This window comes from Malaya genurostris, chromosome 1, assembly GCF_030247185.1.
Source record: "Malaya genurostris strain Urasoe2022 chromosome 1, Malgen_1.1, whole genome shotgun sequence".
NCBI classification, from domain to species: domain Eukaryota; kingdom Metazoa; phylum Arthropoda; class Insecta; order Diptera; family Culicidae; genus Malaya; species Malaya genurostris.
Window position 1 is genome coordinate 71481294 of NC_080570.1, and position 26298 is coordinate 71507591.

General features: G+C 37.9%; 1 protein-coding gene across 2 annotated transcripts in view; it reads right to left on the minus strand.

Annotated features, from left to right (window-relative positions):
- The window catches only part of LOC131440415 (transcription factor cwo), a 106970-nt gene extending 83176 nt beyond the window's left edge, over window positions 1-23794 (minus strand). The window contains exon 1 of one of the 2 annotated variants that reach the window (XM_058611683.1): window positions 22089-23794. In XM_058611683.1, coding sequence (XP_058467666.1) covers window positions 22089-22147 — 59 coding nt within the window. In that variant the 5' untranslated portion in view covers window positions 22148-23794. Of the gene's footprint in view, window positions 1-22045 lie in introns of both variants that reach the window. The other variant, XM_058611684.1, reaches the window with a different exon arrangement.
- Between the last annotated feature and the right edge of the window lie 2504 nt (window positions 23795-26298).

Genomic DNA, 26298 nt, shown 5'->3' on the forward strand with positions numbered 1-26298 from the left:
CCCGGAAATTGTATTCGCGTCTTTTGCAGGGTCCGGATGCATGTGTTTTGATGGACGATGAGACTTATGTTGGCAGAGGACTCAAAAACCCTTCCAGGTCCACAATACTTTACTGTCGTCGTTGGGGAGGATATGAGCGATGCGGACAGGTCGATTCAAGTGGAGAAATTCGGTCGAAAGGTATGGAAAGCAATATGTTCCTGTGGTTTGAAGTCAACCATTTTTTACACTACCGGAACTATAAATGCAGAAATCTATCGATCTGAGTGTTTCCAGAAGAGATTGCTGCCTTTATATAAGAAGCATAGTACACCTTCACTGTTTTGGCCGGATTTGGCGTCGGCTCACTATGCCAAAAATCACTCTCAATTGGCTTGCGGAAAAGGGTATACATTTCGTTGAGAAAAATATCAATCCACCAAATTGGCCTCAGCTTCGACCCATCGAACGTTACTGGGCAATCGTGAAGAGGGTCTTCAAGAAGACTGGTTAGGCAGCTGGAAACATGCAGGAGTTCAAAAAAATTTGGGCTCAAGCGTCCAAAAAATGCGATGCAACACTTGTCCGGAACTTGATGAAGAGCGTTCGATCAAATGTTCGAAAACTCGTGAAGGAATAACTTAAATTTCATCCGGTTTTCTTTATGCTCAAGTTTAACCTCGTACAATAAAGGATCAATTTTTAGTTTGAATTAAATATCGTTTTTTTATCATAATTTGAAAGAAAAATTTGTGGATAGCTTATTTTCGATACACTCCTTATCAATTCCGTATCAGGTAAAGTCTTCACTTTAAATAGGTATTTCAATTATGAAACAAATAACTTTCTATAAACTGCTTTATAACCAAACATTCTCAAATAATTATACACATATTTCCATACCTGTGGAAATTGATCACCAAGGTTCGGTATTATATGTTGATGAATGTTAAAAATTTCAAACCGTCATTTGAAGATACTATGCTAAGGACGTAAAAACTTTTCGAAGCTGTTCCATTGCATAGGACTTGTTAGTTTATGATCCAGTTTGTGTTTGTGTATCGTTGCGACCGATCTACAAATATTGCAGGATTCGTCATACCAATACATGTACACACAGCACGCTCAGTCAAAGCCGAAAAAAGGCCTTACGGGCCTCACCGGCCGAGTGCGGATAGGCTATTACTTGCAATCACTTCCGGGCCCGGATTTTCTCTCGACGGCTCTGGTTTTAGGTTCCGGAAGTGCGAGAAATTTTTCTTTAATTCTTATTATAATTCTGAAGTGAAAATTTCATCACTTTATCATATTACCGATAATAAGAAAGAAATCATTACATTACTATGTGGATGGTAATGGTTTTTACACTCATGTTCTGTGTAGAAAAAACATCTTGCATACGAAATCGAGGATTTGATGAAAGTATGCTTGAAAATATAAAGTGCACAATATGGTCAATCCGATGGTATTGGTTACAAAAAAATGTTTACGTAAATACTTCGCACTTGAGGATATTGGCGGGTCCCGTTGTTACAGGGAAATAAATATACTAATTGATAATCACTAACAACTACAACCATGCATAGCGTCACATGGGTGACACTTGACAGGAAAACTCGAAACAACTGTTTTCGTGAATGATAACCAGAGCACCCGTTATCACAAGTGATTGAAACGCTAGTGTTAGTTATCTCTTGCCAATAATAGAACATTACGGCAGAGTTAACGATAATATTATCATTCGAACAAGTTGTTCGGTGTTTGATATGTCAATTCAAGAGACGTTGACGTCAATATATTTGATTTACATTGACTCATTGTTTTACACTATCTTAGAAATGTAGTTATAGAAAAAAAATTATTCTTCGGTTCATTGATTTCGGTGGAATACTCTTTGAAATGTATTCAAAATGATTTTTGAAGCAGTTTTATGCAGAAGACAAGTGAGGGTAGTGTTAGATGACCCAAGTGACAGTATGTTTCAATGAATTAACGTTCGATTGCATTGGTATCATTTCTATTACTGGGGTTCGGATCCAACACATAACTTATTCGCATACAAAAACAATCGAGAGCCAAAACCGTAGCTCAAAACAGACACCATCGGGTACGAGATGATAGGTTCAGCTTCCTCTCACCGATCCCCTCTGGCAAAAACTGGGCAGCAGATTCGCGTATCGTTGAACTCGCGCTGTATACAAGTGATGATCCATTAGAAGCAGGCCCGGCAAAGTTAACTGTTTTTATTGCTATTTGCATCAATAAAGTGCTATAGTGAATTAACAATGTATGTACAACTTCCGCAGAGCATTGGCATGGGGTGACCGAATGCATTGCTCGTAACGGAATCAGACGGTGCGTACAGAATGTCTCATGTTATACCACACCTCGGCAACCCCACAACCACTCGACAGTGCATTCTGTTCAGTGATGTCACCGTTATTTTTACACGCCTATAGTGGACATTGGAGTTGATTGGAACCAGAACGCGCATGTTTGTTTACGAAGATGGGAACTAGCACTCTACACGTAGACAGACAGCCACTCGTAGTCGTGATGTCGGGTTCGTCTAATGCGAAAGTACCTCTCAGACACAGCACAGAGAATACTTTCTATCTGCAACGTTACCGTTATCAGTACAACCAGACTGATACGAGCACGTATTCGCGTTTGCTTGGTAATAAGCAGCATTTTGGTATTGGTATTTTCGCGTAGATTTGCTTTATTTAATCTGTTGCAACCAGAAATTTTGCAGGGTATTTCATCTTAGTTTCAACACTTATCTTAACTAAAAACCATTTGAACGTTCCTCTACTCTCGAGGCCAGAGATTATGCGCTTTTTGAGAATAAGTTGCCTAATGGTACATTCATATTGAACTTTTACGTCACTGTAACAGAAGTATTGCACACTTTAATAAACTTTCTTGTTGTGATATTGTTTCTTAGAGTCAAAGTAATGGTCTCAGCTCCAATCTCATCGCAAAGCGTCGTTTATGTGTTGAGTAATCTTCAAAACAATATACTGCTCGACTAATGGGATTTGACAAAATTACCTTAAGTGTATTTACATGAAACGTTCACATTCATTGTTTCGATATAAGCTGAAGTTACCTGGAAAATAAAACGAAATATGTTATGTATAACAATTTGTGTTATTTTGAGATATTTAACAAATGAAAACAGTTGAAAGTTAAAACTTATGATAACAATATAATAACAAAATCAGTTATGATGTTTTATTTTCATTTGCAAGACTCATAATAAAGTTCACTAATTGAATAAATAAGTTCTTCCGTTGCTTCATATCGAAATATAATTATCAGAATTTCAAAGAACTATAAGAAATCATTCAGCAATTTTGGATTGGAACAATGTTAAAAGTTGGCTGTGATATAGTTTTTCTGTGTTAAATTTGCTATCTATAAATTTATTACAACTATTGTTTTAACAAATTTAAAAAATTGTTACAAAATATTCCTGAAACAAATTACTTCAGTTGTTATAATTCTGTTATTACCATCTGCTCGGGTAGTGCTAAAGCAATCAGAAATCCGAGCATATTATGACTTCGAAATACTTCATGACAGATAAAATTTAATTAAAATTCAAATGGATGAAATTATACTGAATGAGTATTTTAGATTTCTATTAACCTATGCCAATTTCAAATAAAACGAATGAAACCAACAAACTCAATGGCAGAGGTTTAGAGATTTCGGGTAGAATTAATTTCAAGTCTAGATAAACATTGGAAGAATTCGCACACACCAGCTTAAAAAAAGAAATCTTTTATAGAGCGTTTGAGGGGATTAAACTGAACTCAGCTTTCTTCACGTTTCACCTTCGGCTCAGCAGTGCTTAAATCAGTTCAAATTGAGCTGCCATCTCCGCCTAACAGTTCAATTTGAACCGCTAAGCAGACGCAAAGTTTACACTATTTATGTAACGAGTTTTTGGATATTGCACCGAGATGCTATATCCTTTCTGATGGCTAGATGCAATATCCAAAAAGTCGTTACATAAATAGTGTAAACTTTGCGTCTGCTTAGCGGTTCAAATTGAACTGTTAGGCGGAGATGGCAGTTCAATTTGAACTGCTTTAAGCACTGATGAGCCGAAGGCGAAACGTGAAGAAAGCTGAAATAAAATATGTGCTTTTCTGTACAAACCCAAAAAAACCCTAAATGTTAAACTGAACTGTTGTGAAAGCAAACTAATTTCATAAAACGCCACTATATTAGATTAGATTAGATATCGTTTATTTTATTTTAAAGCAAAGTCCTGGCATTACATTCCTTTTGTGGAATTTGGCCTTTCTGTTTCAACAGACTTCGCAGTCGATTCTTAGTGTACAGAATCAATGCATGCCTAGTACTATGGATCCTACTGACACTAAGAATCCTTCCAGGTCGAGGCTCGGACATACGACAACTGGCTTGTAAAACCAGCGCCCTATGCATTGAACCACCAACCCGGGCATTTTATCCCGGTTTGGGCTGGAACCATGCCTACACGTCTATAGCATTTATTTACTATTACGTCATTGACATTCAGTGTGTATGTTACTAATCGAGTGCACTTCTTTTTATTATTGTTTTTGCACATTTTACCAAGTTACTCCGGCATCGGAAGTTGGATCCAAATAAAATTCAATAGCAGGGTAGGATCTACCATTTGAATCTAAGTTTGTGGAAATGCATCAATTAGTCTTCGAGAAAATCAAGTGCACATTTTTGTATTTTTTTATTTTCATTTTAAAAGTCGGTTTTCACGGTGATTGTTTAGCCTTCCTTTTTGTAACTTATCCCAAGATCGAGCATAAATAGTCAGTTGTTATTACCTAAAGATATAAACATTTATCTATTAATATGCCACCCCCATCAAAATCCTGTTTAATCTTTTTTGTTCTACCTGTTCAAAAGCAACATATTCAGATATATTAAGAAGACTGATGCTTTATTGAAAATCATTTTTAATACACCTAGTGGTGTACTGATGCCTTTCTCATATTACTTATGATCTAACAAGATTTTTTTTCAAACTTGAATAAAAGCAAAATCTTTTTTTGGTGAAACCAACCATCACCTTTTCGATTTCTAAAAAGATATGTTAAGTTAATATAGATTTAAATGTGGCAACCCTGCACGCTATACAAAATTGAACAAAGCACACTGTGTGTATTTTCTTCTTCTTCCGTACCAGCACGTACCGATGCGTACCAGTTTTGCATAATTTTGTACGACAGTTTGAAAGTTTAGAAACTTATTACCCTATAATTTCGAAACCGGAAGTCGAATCTGGATGATATTGTACAGTGTCTTTTAAGACACTTAGAGCTTTATTTTGAATCATGACTTGTGAAAATCGGTTTAACCGTTGCTGAGAAATCGAAGTGAGCTCCGGTTTTGGAGCTTTTCTTCACTATTACCGGTGCGTTTGGAAGCTGAAACTGGACACTAGTAGTCTCAAAGTAGATTTTTATATCCACCAACTAACAAGGTATGCCAACTAGATGAATTTACCAGTACTCTTTACAAAATGTGCTCCTCGTGAGAAAGGCAAACATGCAAATAATAGTAAAAATTCACTGAAGTGATTTTGAGTATTGAATAAGTAAAATATTTGGTCTTTAAAAAATGGTATTTTCAATTATAACCTTGAATGATAGATGTAAAAGTCCAAAGTTTCTCAAAATAATAATGGCGCCAATGAATTCGTATAATCTTGACGCACGAACTGTGAACATGTGGATTACAATTAGCAAAAAGTTGACACGCTTCAAGAGGCAGGAGAACAAATTCAAGTTCTGTAGGTGTGCTCAAGATTGCTGCGACTGGCTTAGTCGCACGATAACCATCGCTATTCGGCGCCACCTCCTAAAGCCGGAATAAGTTTGTCGCTACCGGTTCTGACTCTCACAAACTGACGCTATGTGCATGTGTTGCCGCCGTGGTTGTTGTAATACACACATCGTCACATTCCGCGAAAGAAGCAAAATCAAACGAACGCGTTTGTCGCCTGGAAACGTGATATCTTTGTTTGCTTCTCTACGGCCCGTGAATTTAGCTTCGTGTATAGACCCCCGCTAAGCGGTATATGTCTTGAGAGCAAGATAATAGGTTCGTATCGCAAGCATTGCACCACGTTTCACGTTTACTTGTGCCTGACAAGCTGAAAGGAAGTGTATAAGTTCTGGCGCGGTTGTTGACTACTATCGTACCACCGTGGGCAAAATGCGACTTTACTCTTTCGCAATCAATCGTGCTTTTTTGTTTTTGTTCTAGAAAATTGTCACGTGATTGACGTATGGAATAAGTAGGATAATTGTTCATTTATCTCATCTACTACGATCACTAGTTAAAGTGAAATTTACTATCACTTTGGATCAGAGAGTATGATAAAAAATTGACACATTTGATTAGAAAGTTTCATTCCTTATAGTTCAGGTGTTCCATTTTTTCAAACTAATTTTAGTGTAATATTTCTATTAAATGATAAGGTAAAAACATTGACACTGGTACTTGAATGTAGGCCAATCAATCAGCAGAAAAAGTGTGCTTTCTTAAGGAATGAAAAGAATATAAATGCAATTGCCATACACAGAATCAACAAGTGCATACAGGAAGTAAAACGGTGTCAAGAATGCTCAGACTCCATGACAATATTGAAAGTTCAAACAGATGAGATAATTAATTGTTTCCTCTAGTGCCATGAATTTTATCTTGCCAACTCTCACATGTCGACAATATAGTAATGTTAAAATAATAAAACAATAGAGAAGCAACATTATCGCTCTTGTCAATACTTTTCACGTACTTGACATTCTTTACTAGTTACAAAAACGAAACGCAATTTTAAATATGAAATTGACTTCTAATTAAACTGCGGCATCGCATGGCCATTGTCATCAAACACCTATATCATAGTTATACTCATATTGACAAAGACTGGGAAAGTTCTTTCTTTTTTCCATAAATATATTCTTTTACTATGCGACAAAAGCACGAGAATAACATTAATTTATTCGGGGCAATTTTCAAACTGTAATCATAGTACAAAATGCAGATATTATGAAAATAATAAATCTTTACCAAATGCAACACTCCAACATAGTATCAATACTATCTATAGAATTTTTAAGAAAAAGCTTTTTACTTGAATGAGCTCAAAAATATCCACAATCGACCGAAAAATTTAAATTTTCAGTAAATTTTATTTTCCAACCTCTGTATCTCTAAAAGGGTACATTTTAGTCAAATTTTCATTTCGAACTTTTTCTTTGAACATTTTGCGTACTTTTATAAAATCCTCTTAAAAAATGTGAGAAAATCTGTTTCAATCCACCCAATGCTTTTCTCATATTACTCTTATTTTCATAAATATTACTGTGGTATTTTTCAAAAAAACATTTCATTGCATGTTGTTAGGGCGTAAACTAGTATAAGTATAATTTTTCTTTATTTTGCATCGCCGCTCTAAATGATCATTTCAAATTTTAATCACATTTCACCCTTTATTTCCGGAACCGGAAGTCAGATAGCATTCTAAAAGACTGTATGACTTTTCATTTGAATCTAAGTTAGTGAGAATCGTTTGGGTTTTCTCTAAGAAAATGAGGTGAGTTTCTTATTAGAGTTTTTGCCCAGTATTTCCTTTACTTCCGGAAACGGGAGCGAAACTTTGGGGTACCTTATGATCAAAAAAGAACCGGAATTTTATTAAAAATCGCAAAATTTCAATTTTTAATAAATTTCTTTATTATCGCCTTCAAAGTATTTTTTCGGTTCAGTGTATATCGAGTCAATACAAGTCCTTGAGTTTCGCTCTGCAATAAATTATCATTAAATAGTGTAAAGTTATCGCTTTCATCATAATTTCATTTCGCGCTTGTTAAATAATCGTGTATCTCTCGTCGTGAACTTTTGGCAAGTGTTCCGGCAACTCACTTAGTGCGCCTTTATCAGTGAACAATTTATATTTGCGAAATAAAAAGACCGCCATTAGTGCTAAGAACATTGTATTCAGCGGCACTCACGGGCACTCTCTATCTCTCACGATTCTGTCAACTTGATCGCTCTCATCACTATGACAAGAAGCAAATGTGATGCCGATGTTTGTTTTGGTTCTGGTTCACGAAGCAACAAAATAGCTTGTCGGCTTTGCTCTAGAAGTTTGCACATTAAATGCGCAGATTTGAACACCTCGATAGCTAAGTCTATTCGTGATTGCCCAGGAATGTATTGGTTGTGCTCCCAGTGTCGTGAATTACCAAACCGGAATGAATCCGCTGACGGAACTCTGCAGCTAATTCTTCAGCGTACTACCTCAACGCTGAAGCTAGTTGGCTCTTTAATGGATACAATGCAATTTTTTTGTCGAATGTATTCTAATACTTGCGCTAGACCAAGCTGCAATCATCGCTCCAGGCTACAGGATCACTCTGAACGCTCTGTCAATGATGGTACTCGCTTCTTCGAACGGCTTGACGATCTTCAACTCGACCTAACAAACCTCTTCGAATCAATACTCGAAGACAATAACAAACGTCCACGCACTAGCAGTACCGGCCGACCTTCTTTGCCTCAAGCAGATAAAATTAGGAGAGTTGATGTTCCAATACCACATCTATCCTCTTCAATTCATTCTGCTCCACTCGTTTCAGACCTGAATTTTAACGATCAATCGACTAATCCGATAAACATCGTCGCTGATACTGGTACCACACCAGTGCCAATAGCCATCACAACATCATCTTCAACTGTCGATACTGCTCATCCACCACCATCATCAATAAGTACCACCCATATTGGCGACATTTCCACCGCTGCTCCACCACCACAAATTGCCACAGCACCGCTCGTAACCTGTTCGACTTTCACCAACTTACCATCGTCAACATTCTTGAACAGCACCAATTCTACCGCTCCACCTTTACCACCAATTGTCACAGTACAAACAGCGGCACCCCACCCTTCTAGTATATCCGACAGCAACCTTCCTGCACCATCAACTATCACTACCGACGCTGCTAATTCGCAAGCCTACTCAATCACTCGTTCAAATGAACCACTATACATCGCTCCAACTGCTCAACGGCTCATAATTTCATCGCAACCCAAAACGAATATCATCACTCCCACGCCTACACCGCAAATATCATCTAATAACGCCAGGCAAGCTAACGTAGAAATTTTATCTAACGTCCCTTATTCAGGGCCCATCCTATTCAATTCTATTCCTACCAGTACACACCCAAATAACAATAAAATTTTGTCTCCGTTAGCTATAAGCAATTGCACGACTGATACTAACAAACAATGCTCTACCCTTATGGTAGCACATCCTATAGGACAGACAGGTGCCAGCAACGGCAATTGGTATTATTTAACTAGATTTTTACCAAGTGAAACAGAGGAGAACATAATAAGCTATGTAGAATCACACACAAACTGCAATCGCCGATATATTCAATGTCTTAAGCTAGTTAGACAGTATCAAGAGCGACCACTTTCTTTTGTCTCATTCAAGTTAAAAGTTCCGGCGGAATTTGAGCAACAGATTTCGTCCCCCAATTTCTGGCCCAACGGTGTGACTATCACTCCTTTTTTAGAGCGCAACACAGCTCCGATGACACAAATGATTTTGCCACAACGCAGAACGATCTCATCCCGTGCCCTCTCCCAACGATTGCAAATCAGTACCTCACAAATGAAATCTCCTCACTCATTCATGACTGCTCCCCAGCTTCAACGGCAAATCTCCCCCCTTGCTCCACAAATACACCCATCAATGCCAGTAAGATATCTGAGATTGGAAAAGACGACATTGGTTTAAACGTCTATTATCAAAACGTTTTTTTTCATAAATACGTTTATTTCTTAAGGCAGTTTACATAAGTTTTTCTTCGCCGTAGCATCACTTTTACATAATATTCTTATCCTAATTTAATTCTAACATAGTCACAACGTTTTGAATTTATTAAAACATATTCTCTTATAGCTTAAATATCATCTTAGGTAACTCGTCATTAATTATGAAATCTACTCGGAAATATTATTTGAACCAAACGATTACCTTCTATAAATTATAAAATAAGCTGTTTTTTTTGACATTTTGTTGATAATTTCATAAACTGTTTCGAGTTTGTTTGTATCATTACATAATTTTTATTCTAATTTAGCTATTGGTTGAACTCATGGACGCAGCTGGGATCAGAGCTAAGTCTTAAAAGGGGCCTTTATTAAATTGAAACTCCAATTTTCTTTATGAAATGATAAATAAGTTTCATGTATGAAAGGTCACGACAAGCAAGAATGTCTCGAACTGGGATATTGGATAGTTTACCTTGGGTACGCAAAGAATTTATTAGTTGAGATCTGACATCACGATACTCCACGCATGTCCAAACGACATGATCAATATCCCGATAGCCTTCTCCGCAAGCACAATGATTAGTCTCGGAGAGCCCAATTCGAAGGAGATGTGCATCTAACGTGTAGTGATTGGACATGAGTCTGGACATCACACGAATGAAATCCCTACTCACATCCAGTCCCCTGAACCATGCCTTTGTCGATATATTCGGAATAATTGAGTGCATCCACCGACCCAGATCATCTCTATCCCAAGAAGCTTGCCAGCTGGCAAGTGTTCTTTGGCGAGACGAGCTATAGAATTCGTTGAAAGCAATCGGTCGCTCATAAATTTCACCCTCAATAGCACCACGTTTGGCTAAAATATCGGCTCTTTCATTGCCAGGAATGGAGCAATGAGCCGGGACCCAGACTATAGTGATTAGATAATTATTGTTCAATATGTCGTTCAGGCACTGTTTTATTTTGCCCAGGAAAAACGGTTCAGTCTTGCCAGTCATGTTAGAGCGAATGGCTTCAATTGCACTCAGACTATCTGTGAAGAGGAAATAATGGTTTGGAGATAATGTGACGATTACACTCAAACTATAATGAACTGCTGCTAGCTCTGCTATATAAACAGATGCAGGTTCTTGAAGCCTAAATGAGGCCGAAACATTATTGTTGAACATACCAAACCCTGTCGCTTCTTCAATTCGCGATCCGTCCGTGTAAAACATTTTCTCAGAGTCAATATGCCTGAACTTACTTGAAAATATTTTAGGGATTTCCGTCGAGCGTAGGTGATCCGGGATTCCACGCACTTCGCGCTGCATGGATGTGTCGAAAAATAAAGTTGAGTCAGGGACATTTAGGAGGCTGACATGGATAGGAATATATCTTGAAGGGTTGATTTCCTGTGACATATGGTTAAAATATACTGTCATGAATTTTGTTTGAGATCGAAGCTCGACTAGTCGTTCGAAATTATTAATTACCATGGGATTCAGCACCTCACATCTTATTAGCAGGCGTGATGAAAGCTCCCAAAATCGATCTTTTAATGGAAGAACTCCCGCCAGAACTTCAAGACTCATTGTATGTGTTGAATGCATGCAGCCTAAGGCAATTCGCAAACAACGGTACTGAATTCGCTCAAGTTTGATAATATGAGAGTTTGCAGCGGAACGAAAACAAACGCATCCATATTCCATCACTGAAAGTATCGTTGTTTGATACAATTTTATTAGATCTTGCGGATGAGCACCCCACCAAGATCCTGTTATTGTTCGAAGAAAATTTACTCTTTGTTGGCATTTCGTTATCAGATACCTAATGTGTCCTCCCCACTTGCATTTGGAATCGAACCACACCCCGAGGTATTTAAAAGTTAAAACCTGTTGGATCATTCTTCCCATCATATGGAGCTGAAGCTGCGCGGGATCATGCTTTCTTGAAAAGACGACTAACTCTGTTTTCTCCGCAGAGAATTCGATACCAAGATGAACAGCCCAAACGGACAAGTTATCTAAGGTATCTTGCAATGGTTTATGCAGATCAATAGCTTTGGGTCCAGTAACTGAAACCACGCCATCATCTGCCAATTGTCTTAGTGTACATGGGGTTACAAGACAGCTGTCAATGTCATTCACGTAAAAATTATAAAGGAGCGGACTGAGGCATGAGCCTTGCGGTAGACCCATGTAGCTAATTCTGAATGTTGTCAAATCGCCATATGAAAAATGCATGCGTTTCTCTGACAAAAGGTTGTGCAAATAATTATTTATAACCGCTGGGAGTCCATGTTGGTGGAGCTTGTCTGAAAGAACATCAATGGAAACTGAATCAAATGCTCCTTTAATGTCTAAAAATACAGATGCCATTTGTTGCTTTTGAGCGAAGGCAATTTGGATGTCAGACGAAAGTAATGCAAGGCAATCATTCGTCCCTTTATTTCTACGGAAGCCAAACTGAGTATCTGACAACAAACCGTTCGTCTCGACCCAAGTGTCGAGACGTCGTAGAATAATTTTTTCGAACAATTTTCTGATGCAGGACAACATCGCAATGGGTCTATATGAGTTGTGATTGGAAGCTGGTTTCCCCGGCTTTTGAATGGCAATAACTTTCACTTGTCTCCAGTCAGGTGGAACAATATTTTGCTCAAGAAACTTGTTGAACAATTCCAACAAACGTCTTTTTGCGAGGTCGGGCAGATTCTTCACCAAGTTGAATTTAATTCTGTCCAACCCAGGAGCGTTATTGTTACAAGACAAGAGTGCTATAGAAAATTCCATCATTGAAAATGGGTTATTAATAAAACCATTATTTGGAGGAGATTCTCTTATAATGCTCTGCGTAGGAACAGAATCTGGGCAAACTTTCCTAGCAAAGTCAAATATCCATCGGTTCGAGTATTCATCACTCTCATTGCCCACGTTACGATTCCTCATTCGTCTGGCCGTGTTCCAAAGAGTGCTCATTGAGGTTTCCTTTGACAAACCTTCGACAAAATGTCTCCAATAGCTACATTTTTTGGCTCGAAGTATGCTCTTGTACTTGGTTTCTAAAGCCATAAGTTTTTCAAAATTCTGAGGAGTTCCTCCTCCCCGTTTTAGAAACGTCTTGCAAGCATTTTGTTTTGCGAGTTTAGCCTCTGAGCACTCTTTGTCCCACCAGGGGTTGGGAGGCCTTCTGTTAGTCGTTGGCCCAGGAAAGCGTTTAGTTTGGGATTGTTCTGCTGCCTCCAGAATCGAACAAATGAGGAAGTCATATTCTTCAAGTGGAGGGAGCTCTTCCATTGAATTCAAAATACTAGAGATACTACTTTGGTATTTAATCCAGTCGATATTTTTTGTCAAATCATATGGAATACTAGCTGAAGTAGCAATGCAATTGCTATTGCTAATTGAGATGATGATTGGTAAATGATCGCTACCGTGTAAATCAGGCAATATTTTCCAGGTGCAATCTAGTCGAATTGATGTTGAGCAAAGAGATAGATCTAATGCACTTGGGCGTGCAGGAGGTCTTGGGATCCGTGTCATGCTACCCATATTTAATACCGTCATGCTAAAATTGTCACAAATGTTTTGTATTAAAGATGATCTGCTATCATTGTAAACGGAACCCCACATCATTCCGTGCGAATTTAAATCCCCCAGAATCAATCGTGGAGCAGGAAGGGCTTCAACCATTTCATTAAGCTGTCGCTGTCCAACTTGTGCTTTTGGAGGAATATAAACCGAAGCTATGCAAATATCTTTGCCTTTAATGTTTATTTGGCAAGCAACAACTTCTATACTAGAAGTTGAAGGGATGTTTAATCTATAAAAGGAATAGCATTTCTTAATTCCCAAAAGCACTCCACCATACGGAGAGTCTCTATCGAGACGTATAATGTTAAAATCATTAAAATTTAAAGCTATGTTTGAAGTAAGCCATGTTTCGCATAAAGCAAATACATCACATTTTTGGCTATGCAATAAAATTTAAAATGAATCAAGTTTTGGCATGATACTTCGACAATTCCACTGCAGGACAGTGATTGTATCATTTGCGGCGGGTGATAAATTATCCATCAAAAGATACAAAACCTGAGACAATTGGCCATTGAGCTGATAACTGCTTCAAAAAATTTCTAGCTATTGGAAGGAATGCCATTATGAGGGTCTTTAAGGGTTCAGATATATTGAATGCTGAGAAAATCCATTCAACAATTTCCGAAAACTTCAGTAATCCTGTTGGTGGCTGTGAAATAGAGCCCACAGGATTATTACCTTTTTCTGTGCTAGATCCTGGATTGGTTTGTGAATTTGACAAACCAGGAGGCACAGTCTTTGGTTTTGACTTTTTTTGTTTAACACGGGGATCTTTTTTTGAAGATGAAATTTTAGGTGTCTTTTTTGGTAATTTGGAAGAAGACTTCTTTCTCTTAACTGACCCTTGGGTAGTGATAAACGAATTACCTTCACTATTTTCGTCAGAGTCAGAGTCCTCTGGTTCCTCTAGATTTGAAAACCCGTTTTCGGTTTCCAAAGGGGGGACATCAATGACCGTTTTAAGCATTTCTGCATATGTGCGCTTAGACCGTGCTTTTAAAGAAAGCTTAATTTTGTCTTTGTGTACTTTAAATGCAGTGCATACTGAAATATCCTCATGAGGACTTTCTCCACAATAAATACATTTTTCAATTTCCTTGTTGCAATCATTATCTTTATGAGGCCCTTCACACTTAATACATTTTGGTTTATTACTACAGTAAGTAGCTGTGTGGCCGAATTTTTTGCAGTTCGTACAATTCATTACATTTGGAACAAAAAGCCGAACAGGGAGGCGAATTTTATCGACATAGACATGGGACGGCAACGCAGACCCGGCAAATGTCACTCGAAACGAGTCTGATGGGCGATAAACTTTCTTTCCCTCTTCATGAACTACTGAGTACAGTTGTTTGCACTCCAGTATTTTCACACCCTCAAGCATAGAGTTCTTGAAACGACCAACACCATGCTTGAGTAAATCATCTACCGAAAGACTCGCTTCGGTAACAACACCGTCAATTTCGACATCTTTGGAGGGTATGTAAACTTTATACTCTTTAATGAAATGTTCCGAAGAGACAATATCATTCGCGTGTTTCAAACTATTTACCACAACACGAATTTTATCGTTATTTACTTTTATGATCTCTTTGATTGAAGAGTATCGTGATGTCAAACCTTTAGAAATTTGTAAAATGTTTAATGGCTTTGATATACGTCTAAAAAAGACTATCCAAGGCCCAGAAGAGCTCTCCTGATATTTTTTCGTTCGTGGGGGTATAGGATTCATGCTAGGATTTACGTCCATGGATTCATCCATCACATTAAAATTTTTAATCAAACTTTAAATAAAAAATGAAACCAACACTACACAGTACTCAATCAAAAGGAAAAGAAAAAACTTCTACCTTGAAATTGTTGTCTATCTCCGTTGCACTGCCGTGTAGATTCTCGTTGCTCTAGATGTTCTTGTTGGATGCTGATTGTTGGATGTGATGCTACTGCTACCTGACATCAAGCACCACTCGATTTCCGATTTACTTTTGTCTTCGCCAGCTGTAACCAGCGCAGGTCACCAGTGTATACCTGCGTGTTGTATGGCAGTGGAAAGACCGAGTTGTCTTGTCTCCTTCTTCCTTGTGCTCCGCACCGATATGCTTCTGCACCGAAGTGCCTTCGCACCGGTGTGCCTTTGCACTCTCCTGCTTCTATGTGCCTTTGCACTCTCCTTCTTCGATGTGCCTTTGCACTCTCTTGCTCAGCACTTGTGGCTGTGTATTGTGGCCTGGGTAGAGCTTGGGAAACGCCCTTTGTTGTTTCCTTCACCAGCTTGGCCCAGCACTAGGGCTCTCTTATGCAGCACGATTTTACGCTTTAACGGCTGCTGCCAACAGGTCTCTACCTGTAGTTCAACCGTTGTCGTATTTAACGCGTGTAAACTAACCAGCGTTGTTAAACTGTACGCTTCTATACACAACCTTCTCGGTTGAACGGCTATTACTGAATGATTATCAAAACGTTGGAGGAATGAATAGCTCTCTCGTCGATTATCATCTCGCTTGCTCAGATGCTATATATGATATATATATTTTGACTGAAACTTGGTTAAACGAGAACACTCTATCTCAGCAAATTTTCGACAGCAGTTATACAGTGTTTAGGCAAGATCGAAATGAGCAAAATAGTAGCAAAAAGGTCGGTGGTGGCGTTCTCATTGCATGTAGATCATCATTTAAATCTCGCTTAGTATCCCTTTCAAACGTATCCAGTGTAGAGCAAGTTTGGATAGCTATCTCTTTCGCACGATTTACGCTTTATATGTGTGTTCTATACTTCCCGCCCGATCGCGTGAATGATACGATAATGATCGAACAGCACCTGGTCTCGCTTTCGATGATTGTTAATCAAATGAACCTGAATGATAAAATCGTTATATTAGGTGATTTCAATATTCCCGGTATTAAATGGACTCGCAGCTCATCCAGATATTTATATCCTGATCCTACGTGCTCTTCTAAAACATATACAACTTTGCTTCTCTTAGATGGTTATAGTACCGCTGGCTTAGTTCAACTAAACGGAAATTACAACAGCAATAATCGTATGCTTGATCTTTGTTTTGTCAGTCAAGACCTCATTAACGACTGTGCCGTTATCGTTGCTCCTTCAGTTCTTGTCAAATCATGCCGACATCATCCTCCGCTCCAAATTACTCTAGCGGTATATAAACCTGTTTCTTTCGAAAATCTAACAGAGACGACTTATTACGATTACAAGAAAGCTAACTTCAACGCAATGAATCAATTCCTATTTTCATTAAACTGGGAGACTATTTTATCAAATGAAGTAAACTATGCGGCTGCATCATTGACAAATATAATTTCATATTCTATTGATCAGTTCGTACCTAAGAGAAAATGCCATAAACCAGTTTACCCTCCTTGGTCTAATCCAACCCTTAAGCAATTAAAGAGAGCTAAGAGATCTGTCTTGAAAAAACTCACGAAGCGGCCAACTCTATATCTGAGGTCTCATTATGTGTCTCTTAATAATCGATATAAACGTCTGAATAGATCATTGTACAACACCCACCTTCTTCGAGTTCAAAGTAATTTAAAGAAAAACCCAAAGAGCTTTTGGTGTCATGTTAATGAACAACGTAAAGAAACAGGACTGCCTACTCATATGTCGCTCGGAGAGTTTAAATCATCTACCTTGCCTGATACCTGCAATCTATTTCAAAGGCACTTCAGTAGCGTTTTCTCCTGTGAAATCCTCAGCAGCTCCGAAGTATCTAAAGCTATAAACAACGTTCCTCTTCGTTCCCCTGTTGGACCACACCCTACTATTACACCGACTATGATAAGTAAAGCATGCTTTAAATTAAAAAGCTCTACAAATGCAGGACCTGATGGTATTCCTTCAATAGTACTAAACAAGTGCTTGGATAGCCTCGTCTTACCACTGACAATGCTGTTCAACATGTCACTTCAGTTGGGAACATTTCCTGACCTCTGGAAAAAATCTTACATTTTCCCGGTTTTTAAGAAAGGCAACAAATCAGATATTACAAATTACCGTGGAATAGCCTCCCTATGTGCTGTTTCCAAGTTATTTGAAATCATTGTTCTCGACTTCATAACTCATAAGTTCAATGACTATATATCTGAAAATCAACACGGATTTATGCCTAAACGGTCAACATCTACTAACCTAGTAACTTACACATCTTTTATCATGCAGTCCATGCAATCTCGTCTTCAGGTAGACGCTATCTACACTGATTTTTCAGCGGCATTTGATAAAATTAACCATCAAATAACAATTGCTAAACTTGACAGACTTGGCTTTGGTGGTTCTTTACTGAATTGGATGCACTCATATCTTACTGGTCGTGAGATGTCGGTAAAAATAGGAAACTGTACAACATCACCGTTCGCTGTGAGTTCTGGAGTACCTCAAGGAAGTCACTTAGGACCGTATATATTTCTACTCTACCTTAATGATCTGCATTTCTTACTGAAATGTTTTAAACTATCATTTGCGGATGACTTCAAACTCTACCATCTGATCAAAGAACAAGAAGATGCACACTTTCTGCAAGCTCAATTGAATACATTCGTTGAATGGTGTCACTCCAACAAGATGGTATTAAACGCCTCTAAATGCTCCGTCATATCTTTTTCCCGCAAGCACTCAGTATTAAGATATGATTACAATCTTTCGCAAAATGTTCTTAAGCGTGAATCGTTCGTGAAAGATTTAGGAGTCATTCTTGATGATAAACTTAATTTTAAGAATCACATTGACTACGTGATTTCGAAGGCATCGAAACTCTTAGGCTTCATATTTCGAATTACCAAAAATTTCACTAACATACACTGCTTGAAAACTCTTTATTGTGCACTAGTTCGATCATCGCTTGAATATGCGGCTGTCGTTTGGTCACCTCATTATCAAACTGATGTCGATCGTATTGAAGCTGTTCAACGCAAATTCATTAGGTTTGCTCTCCGAAATCTACCATGGAGAGACCCATTAAACCTCCCAAGTTATAATGATCGTTGCCGACTGATCGAACTGGATCCGCTGTGTAATCGTAGAAACGTCTACAAGGCTGTTTTCATCGCTGATTTAATACAATCACATATTGATTGCCCTGATCTCCTACGATTGGTCAACTTTGACATCCATCGTCGCAATCTTCGTTCACATCCATTTTTACGAATCCCTCGTGCTAGAACTAACTACGGTTATAATGAACCGTTTCTCAGTATGTGTCGTTTATTTAACAGTTGCTCGCAGGTCTTTGATTTTCATCTCTCGCGTAATGCGATGAAACGCTTATTCAACGATTCCTTAACTATCCAGTAAATAATTGTTCACCATCTTCATTGGAAACTAATCAGATTCGCCGAAACTAACCTGTTCGTCCTCCCTCTCATTTTCTCCGTCTTCCACCATCTTTTTGTTCACTAATTAGATCTACATGCCGGTTCTAACCCCGTCGTTCGTCCACGCTCACTCATTGCTCCCTCAACTAACCTTCTTCTTCCATCTTTATATCCACTTTTCTCTTCTATCCCGCCTTTCAAGGAAGCTGCTCTGTAATGCTGTAATATTGTGTCATCAACTAGTTATATAGTTAGTGGTTTAGCTTTAACTGTTAGTTTTAATTGTTAGTTTTAAACGCAAATGTATCTGTTGGATCATTGTAATCTGTTGATACAAAAGATGAGGAGGTTTTATGCCTGCTGGAGAGAGAAATTGCTATATTTCATCTCCATCGGGCTTTTCCCTGCTCCCCAAAATAAACAAATAAACAAAATAAACAAAGTACTCTCCTCCTGCGGCAATACATGCATGCCAACGCTTGATCCAATTTTCAATACAAGTTTTATAGGCCGCCGGAGGTATGGCCTTTAGTTCACGCAGCGAATTCTCTTTTATGGTTTCTACGGCCTCAAAACGCGTTCCCCGCAATGGCAATTTGAGTCTGGAGAAGAGGAAAAAGTCACACGGGGCCATATCTGGAGAGTACGGTGCTTGGTTGATGATATTGGTTGAGTTTTTGGCCAAAAACTGCGACACAACCAACGCTGTGTGAGCCGGCGCATTATCGTAATGTAAGCTTTTTTGGCACCAGCCGAGAAGCGACGCGTTTCAAGCCCAAAACATCAGTTAAAATGTGTTCGGCTGATCCATAAGAGATGCCCAACAACACAGCAATCTCTCTTATCGGTACAGAACGATTTTGCAAGACGATTTGCTTCGCCGATTCAATGTTTTCTTCAGTAACAGATGTTGTTGGGCCAGGGATCTCATCATGATTCAAGCTTGTACGACCACCTTTGAAGCGTTTATACCACTCGTATGCCTGTGTTTTTCCTAGACACGATTCACCAAAGGCCTTTTCTAACATTTTCAACGTTTTGGAAGACTTAAATCCATTTGCAACACAAAATTTGATGCACGCACGTTGTTCTAAATTTTCATCCATTATAAAAATCGCCACACGAAAATTTTTCAACTTCTTTGTATAGACGCCAAATAAAAACTAATCGTACGATATGCGTCAAAATTTGAAAGAATGTGTATAAAAGTGTTGCCAACGTTGAGAGAATATAAGTTCACCGATTGGACAAGCGCGGGAATTTTAAAATGAAAATTCCGGTTCTTTTTTGATCATAAGGTATATTATAGGTATACATGACATAGTTAAGTTATTGACACCTTCAATCATTCAAACGAATCACCCTGTATTACTATTACTGCAAGCATTAGGGTGCCAAAAATTGGGCTTATCTCAAACTTCCTAAGGTAGTGTTCAAATGATTTAGCACCTATAAAAAATCCCTATGAAAAATTTGAAGTAAATTTTGTCGATTACGTCGCTTATGCTATTTTTCTTTGAAACAGGAAATGACTGCCATGAACCATTTAAACGCGGTCTTCAGCCTTATCATAGCCTTTTCAAGTTTGTTCAAATCTAATAAAAGAAAGTGCGGTTTGTCAGTTATACCATTATATCGACGGAACCGGAAGAGTCAGTTACTTGATCTTCTACCTTGATGAATTACTAAACAATAGCATTTAAACGAGCCTAATAGTAAAATTGGAGTGGAGCGGATACCATTATATCTCCGAAAAAGGAAGTGCAAACATTAGATCTTCGAACTTGATTATTGACATAAAAGTAACTGTCAAACAAGCTTAGGATTTTGAAGTCGGTTGAGTCTCATCTCCGAGAAAAAGTACTGTTGGTTGTTTATACCATTATATGTCCGAAACCAGAAGTGTCAGCCAATTGATTTTCGAACCTAATCAATTCAGTTATCAAACGAGATTGTTGACTTCGGGTTAACCATCTCGAAGAAGATTGAGTAGATAGGAAAAGTGTTCAAAAGGACAGACATACAGACATTATGCGATCTAGTCGAGTTGAGCCAAATGCATATAATACTAGGGGCCTGTGATCGATTTTCCAGCAATTATAAATCCGAATTTTAGCGACATACGAAATCTATATTACTTTTTCCAGTCGCTTACCTAAGTCATGCAATTTAAGATCATTATTCTAATTTCACAAATTATGTCATTTTGCAGGTTGCCATTAACGGACACACGTGGTGCTTAGTATAAGGGATCAAAGAACACCCAACTTTATTTAGAAATGAGTAAATCGAAACAAACTATGCAATACTGAATAATTCATGAAAATTGTAGAAATTGCATTGAATCACGATTGTGCATCGTTTGTCATGAATGAAGGCATTCCTTATTTCATAAAAAAAAGCAGTTCAACGAAGACGTGAGCAATCAGGCAAAATAGAACGGCAACTCTAAAATTTGTTCAAAATCTAATTAAAAATTCTCTCGCGGTAACACTCACCGAACGAAAACAACGCCTCAAGTTGAAATAAAGCATGTCGGGCAAATGTTGACTCAACCTTGCTAGAGGTCGAGATTGTGAAGAATGTTTTTTGCGTCTGTTTGGATTGTGGATTTGGCAGCAACATTATAGTTGGTATACGAAACATGATTTTAGAACATCTATATTATGATTTTCGAGATGTTGAATTGATTTCTATTTCCCATCTATTTGACAAATATATGACAAATGTGCCTCTATTAATTGCATTTGTTGAATCATCCGACTATTTTATTGATCTTTTGGCACATGATAGATTCTACTGTTATCTATATCAATATATTTGATTTCGTTTTTCTTGTCTTTCTCATATAGAAAAGCTATGCAATCACTGGAAACCCGATTTTTGAGTCAATTGTGTCACATTCTATTCGAATCTGTTCGTGGAGATTGCAAAATGTCAGTGTGTGTATATGGCATTTTAATTAAATAATTAATTAATAGTCTTGTAATTTACACAACATTACGCCCTTTTCGCTTGAAGCCAAAGTAACCCAGTTCCCACCCAACTGCTGCCAAATCTATACATTTGTCAACAGTTTGGGTCAGAACGCCATTAAATTTGAGTGAAAGGATTTAATAACGAATTTTATTAAGACTTTCGGTTTCGTAATTACAGAGTAATTTGTTATTTTACTCTTTCAGAGTTTCAGTTCCGTAAAATTCAGAAATATTCAGAAATTTGCAGTATAGGTAGAATTATTATTTGAAATGATGGGATTAATGAAGAAATGATTACCTTAGGGCCCTAGCTGGAAAATCCAGACATAACAATGACTAACCTTTCATATTTGACAGGATGAGGCGCGTGACCACTAGGGGCTTCCCAATAGCCTTCCATATCGTGTGCGGTTCGCGGAACTCTACCGATCCAATCCGTTGCTGCTTTCTGGTGTAAGTTCAAACCTATACCGCTGACTGAGACGCTCCGTGAGAAATTGGCTCTACTGCGATTTCTTTCGGATTCTGTATCTACGAGATCAAGCTTCTACGTAGATCCAGAACGTAAACCGATATTTACTTGATACAGTTCAAGCCCGGTATCTCGAGCTCGCCCTCCAACGGATTGTGGTTTGTTACTACGTCAATCTTCCACAGTGTCGATTTTTTCTACTTCTTCTTAAAACAACACAGATATATTACCGGACACGTGATTTAGCTTACGGCTGGTAGAAAAACTCGCACACTTCCGTTGAACCGTACGTTATGCTGAAGTTACTCTCGCGGTACTGCCAAACGATACCCAAACGAACAGGAATGAGTTGTTGTCCGATTACGGGTTATATAAAACTTTTCTACAGAGCGGACTGGAACGCTATGATAGAGAACCGGTTGGCCTGCCAGTTTACAGCTTTCGATGCTGCTACCTGCGATGAAGTCGAGGAACTCCTAGATACGACACCACACTGCAGGAGCCTTTCTAAGTGTCGGGATAATCGCTCACTTCGACAAGGCCTTGGAAAGGAATTGATTAAATTCAGTGAGGTTCCGGTCACGCTCAGTTTAATTATGTTAGCAGCAATTATGATTCAAATATCTCGCTTATGGCGATGGAAGTTCAGTTTATCCGTGCCCGTCGATCAGCGCCGTTGGCCTTTTTTTTCTTCGCCGCCGCTGCTGCCGATTCTATAATATACCAAACTGAGCAGTAATGTGTGTAGCGTGGTTTCCGGAAAAAAAGTCTAACACGTTTCTTGTTGTCGAGAAGTATCGAGTTCTTCTTGCTTGTTAATTTACACATGAAATTAACTATTTGTGAAAAGGCAACCAAAACAAAAAATACCGATCTGAGTATGTTTATGTGAAATGTGTATCCAAGCTCGCTTATTTTCGCTTTGTCAAGCTCCAATGACAGTACACTATTTGCCGAACTTGATCTGCACTCAACAGTATTATTTTATTATATATGTCACGCTTGAATTTACAAAGAATTTATACATATGGGAAGTATGCCGTGAGGCAGAATCACGTTTTACAAGCGAAGAACTTGCACCGTTCACTAGGAATCAAACTGCGCGCCTGTCACACGTGAAGCGAACACTTTTTAACTTCTAGCCGGCTTTCCACAGCGCTGACCAAACCTTGGCTGTATGAATGCCGTATCGATTTCCTTTCAGGACAGTGTGCACTTGTGCTCACTATACAGAAGAATCACTAGTTTCAGCCACTTGCTGAATTTCTCAAACTACACTATTTTCCCCGAAATTTTCCGGTTGCGACGAGGTCACAATTTAACTTTTTCACGAACAGTATTCAACAATCTTTTTCTGGATCAAAACGTAATCACTGATTCGCAATTGACGACACCGAATCGATTATCAAAATGACGGACACTATTACAGAAACAAGTAGCAAGTCTGCAACGTTTGATTAGCTCCAACTGACTGACCGAGAGAAATTGGTTCCCGCGAGTGTCATTGTTAAAATAACACCACACACACAGAAACAGTATGTCCAACCATACGACACACATCGACGAGACGGCGCTTCTCACGATGCCATATATTTATAGCGTGTCGAGATTCAGCGAGAAGAGAACCGGTATGGGTAAGTCCATATGGAACCTACGTGAACGGTGCACGAGAGACGAAACGTGAACGAACGTACTCGTTCATTGATAAGTGCATAACGTTACAGACAAACTGATGATGTCACGTGGCTCTTCTTCTGTCCTGCAGGGAAAAATGAAACCGAAAAGTGAAATGTACTTATCAACGTACATTTTATTAGCGTTTGATACCAGTTTGATTTATTGTTCTTGATGACATGGTCTAACACTGTTTCACCCTTAGCAACAGTTTTATATACGAATCAAAACAATGTTAATACCGATAAAAATTTGAGCTCACTGCTCTCTGCTTGTTCGGTATCATCTCATTCTCCTAAGGCATTTCAGTGCTAGAAAACGTGCTGCAGTGATGCCAAAATTAGTCATCATGGTGTTAAAATCGTCTACAATGGATGTGACAAAAGTTCGAAGGTTGAAAAATTCCAGAGTGATTAAATATCAAGGCTCAAAAACAAGCAAATGCAAAGCGAAAATTAATATGCTGATCTCATTTGGAGATCTATGTCTTTCTATGAAACCATTTCTCTAAAACAAGTTAACCGATCGATTGAGTGAGAGAGCTTGAATCAAAAATTCAAAATAGAGTTACGGTAGCCCTATTTATCTCAGCTCCAGTAGTTATCTCATATACGAAAATATCTAGTTAAAGTAAGATCTGCTGACTCTGTTTGATAGATCGACTTTAAGGATCATCTACATCTGGCGTGGGAAATTACATGGTAATTTTAAATTAAAATTAAATGAAATATTTTTATTCAAACCTCTTATTTTTCTTAACCGGTTATGCGATTTTTTATGCGCATTCGCCGCATAAAAAATAATTCAGTATACTTAAAACTAGGATTATGTCATTAATTGTGATAATGTCGCATTGGGGGTGCAGTTTTCTACTCTGGGGGATTCAGACATCAGATAATGGTTGGCAATGGTTGATGGGTAATAAATTTCTTTTGTTGGCAGATCATGATTGTTGAATGCAAAATGAACGCATTTCTATTATACCGATATCCGGTTTCGGAAGAACCGGAAATAGTTATAAAAAACTCTAAAAAGGCATTCCATACACACTAAGTTTTTTTTTTCGATGTTCGGTAATTTTTTTTGACGAAAACTTTCGGTAAACATTAGAAATAACCGAATTTCCGGTATACGAATTTTAGTTTACAAAAATTCTGCAAATTTTTACAGTACGATCAGTTGCACGCAATTTTTTACAGAATTCTGTTAAAAAAGAACAATTGATACGGTAAATACATACCGTCCGCACTGTAAAATATTTTTCGATTACCGAACTTCGGTTAATATATAAAAAAAAAACGAAAACTAACTATTAAACAGTAACTATTTTGAGAATTTTAAACGCGTAAAATTAAAATCATTCTGAAAAATTGATTTATCGAGTGAACATGGAACAGGTAATTCAGCGGTTACATGAGGAACACCTTATTGAAATTTTCAGTTAGTATTCTTCAGTATACCAATATTTGAATTTTTCAAGTAATAATATGTTTCACTGCCGGGAGCATGTCCCCGGGTATGTGTCTGAATTACATCTTCACGCAAATAACCGTTTTATTCACATGTATTGTTCATTTTTATATTATAGGTTTAATTTCGATTGTGGTTTTAATTATAGGTTTAATTTCGATTGTGGTTTTAATTACAATTATTTTATTTATTTTCATTTACAGTGTCCCCGATGATAATTTCGCGGCGCCGCAACACTAATTCACTCTAGAAAGCGAAAAATACACAAAATTTTATCGCACTAGTGCGAAGCAACATCCTCACACGTTGTGAGCTTCACCAGAAGTCACCGTTCTTTAGTTGATACCACTTTATTTAATGAATGTTCGGTAGTTGTTTGACAGGTCAACAAAATTTCCATTACCGAACGCTCAGAAAACAATCGAATTACCGAGCAGTCAGCAGTTGAAAATTCGGTAAAATATTACCGAATTCTGCGAAATTTTCTAAGTGTGTAATTTTGTTTTATAAATATGAGAATTTGAATAAGTCAGATCATCGTTCAGTAATTTGTTTCGCTCAAGGTTGAACTATTCATAATGCTGGATGTGGGGGGCTTTCAACGTAATATGAGAAATTTAGTGTTTATTGGTCTATTTCTTTCAGAACCGGAAACCGACGATCGATATAATTGATTTAATCGAAAGGACTAACAGATAAAAATTATTTTAAGACACGTTTTAAAGATGCTGTTCATTGTTTTGAGTCGTTTCTCATATAATGGTTTATAATGAAGGCCCTCCTTCATTCTGTAACTCCGGAACTAGACCCGTTGTTTGAATTTAAGTTGATGAGCCTTTTGCTAGAATCTAGGTTTATGGACCTTTCGTTTGAATCTAAATTTAGGAAAATAGTTACAAACATACATAGATCTTATACCATTCCAGGACGGATTT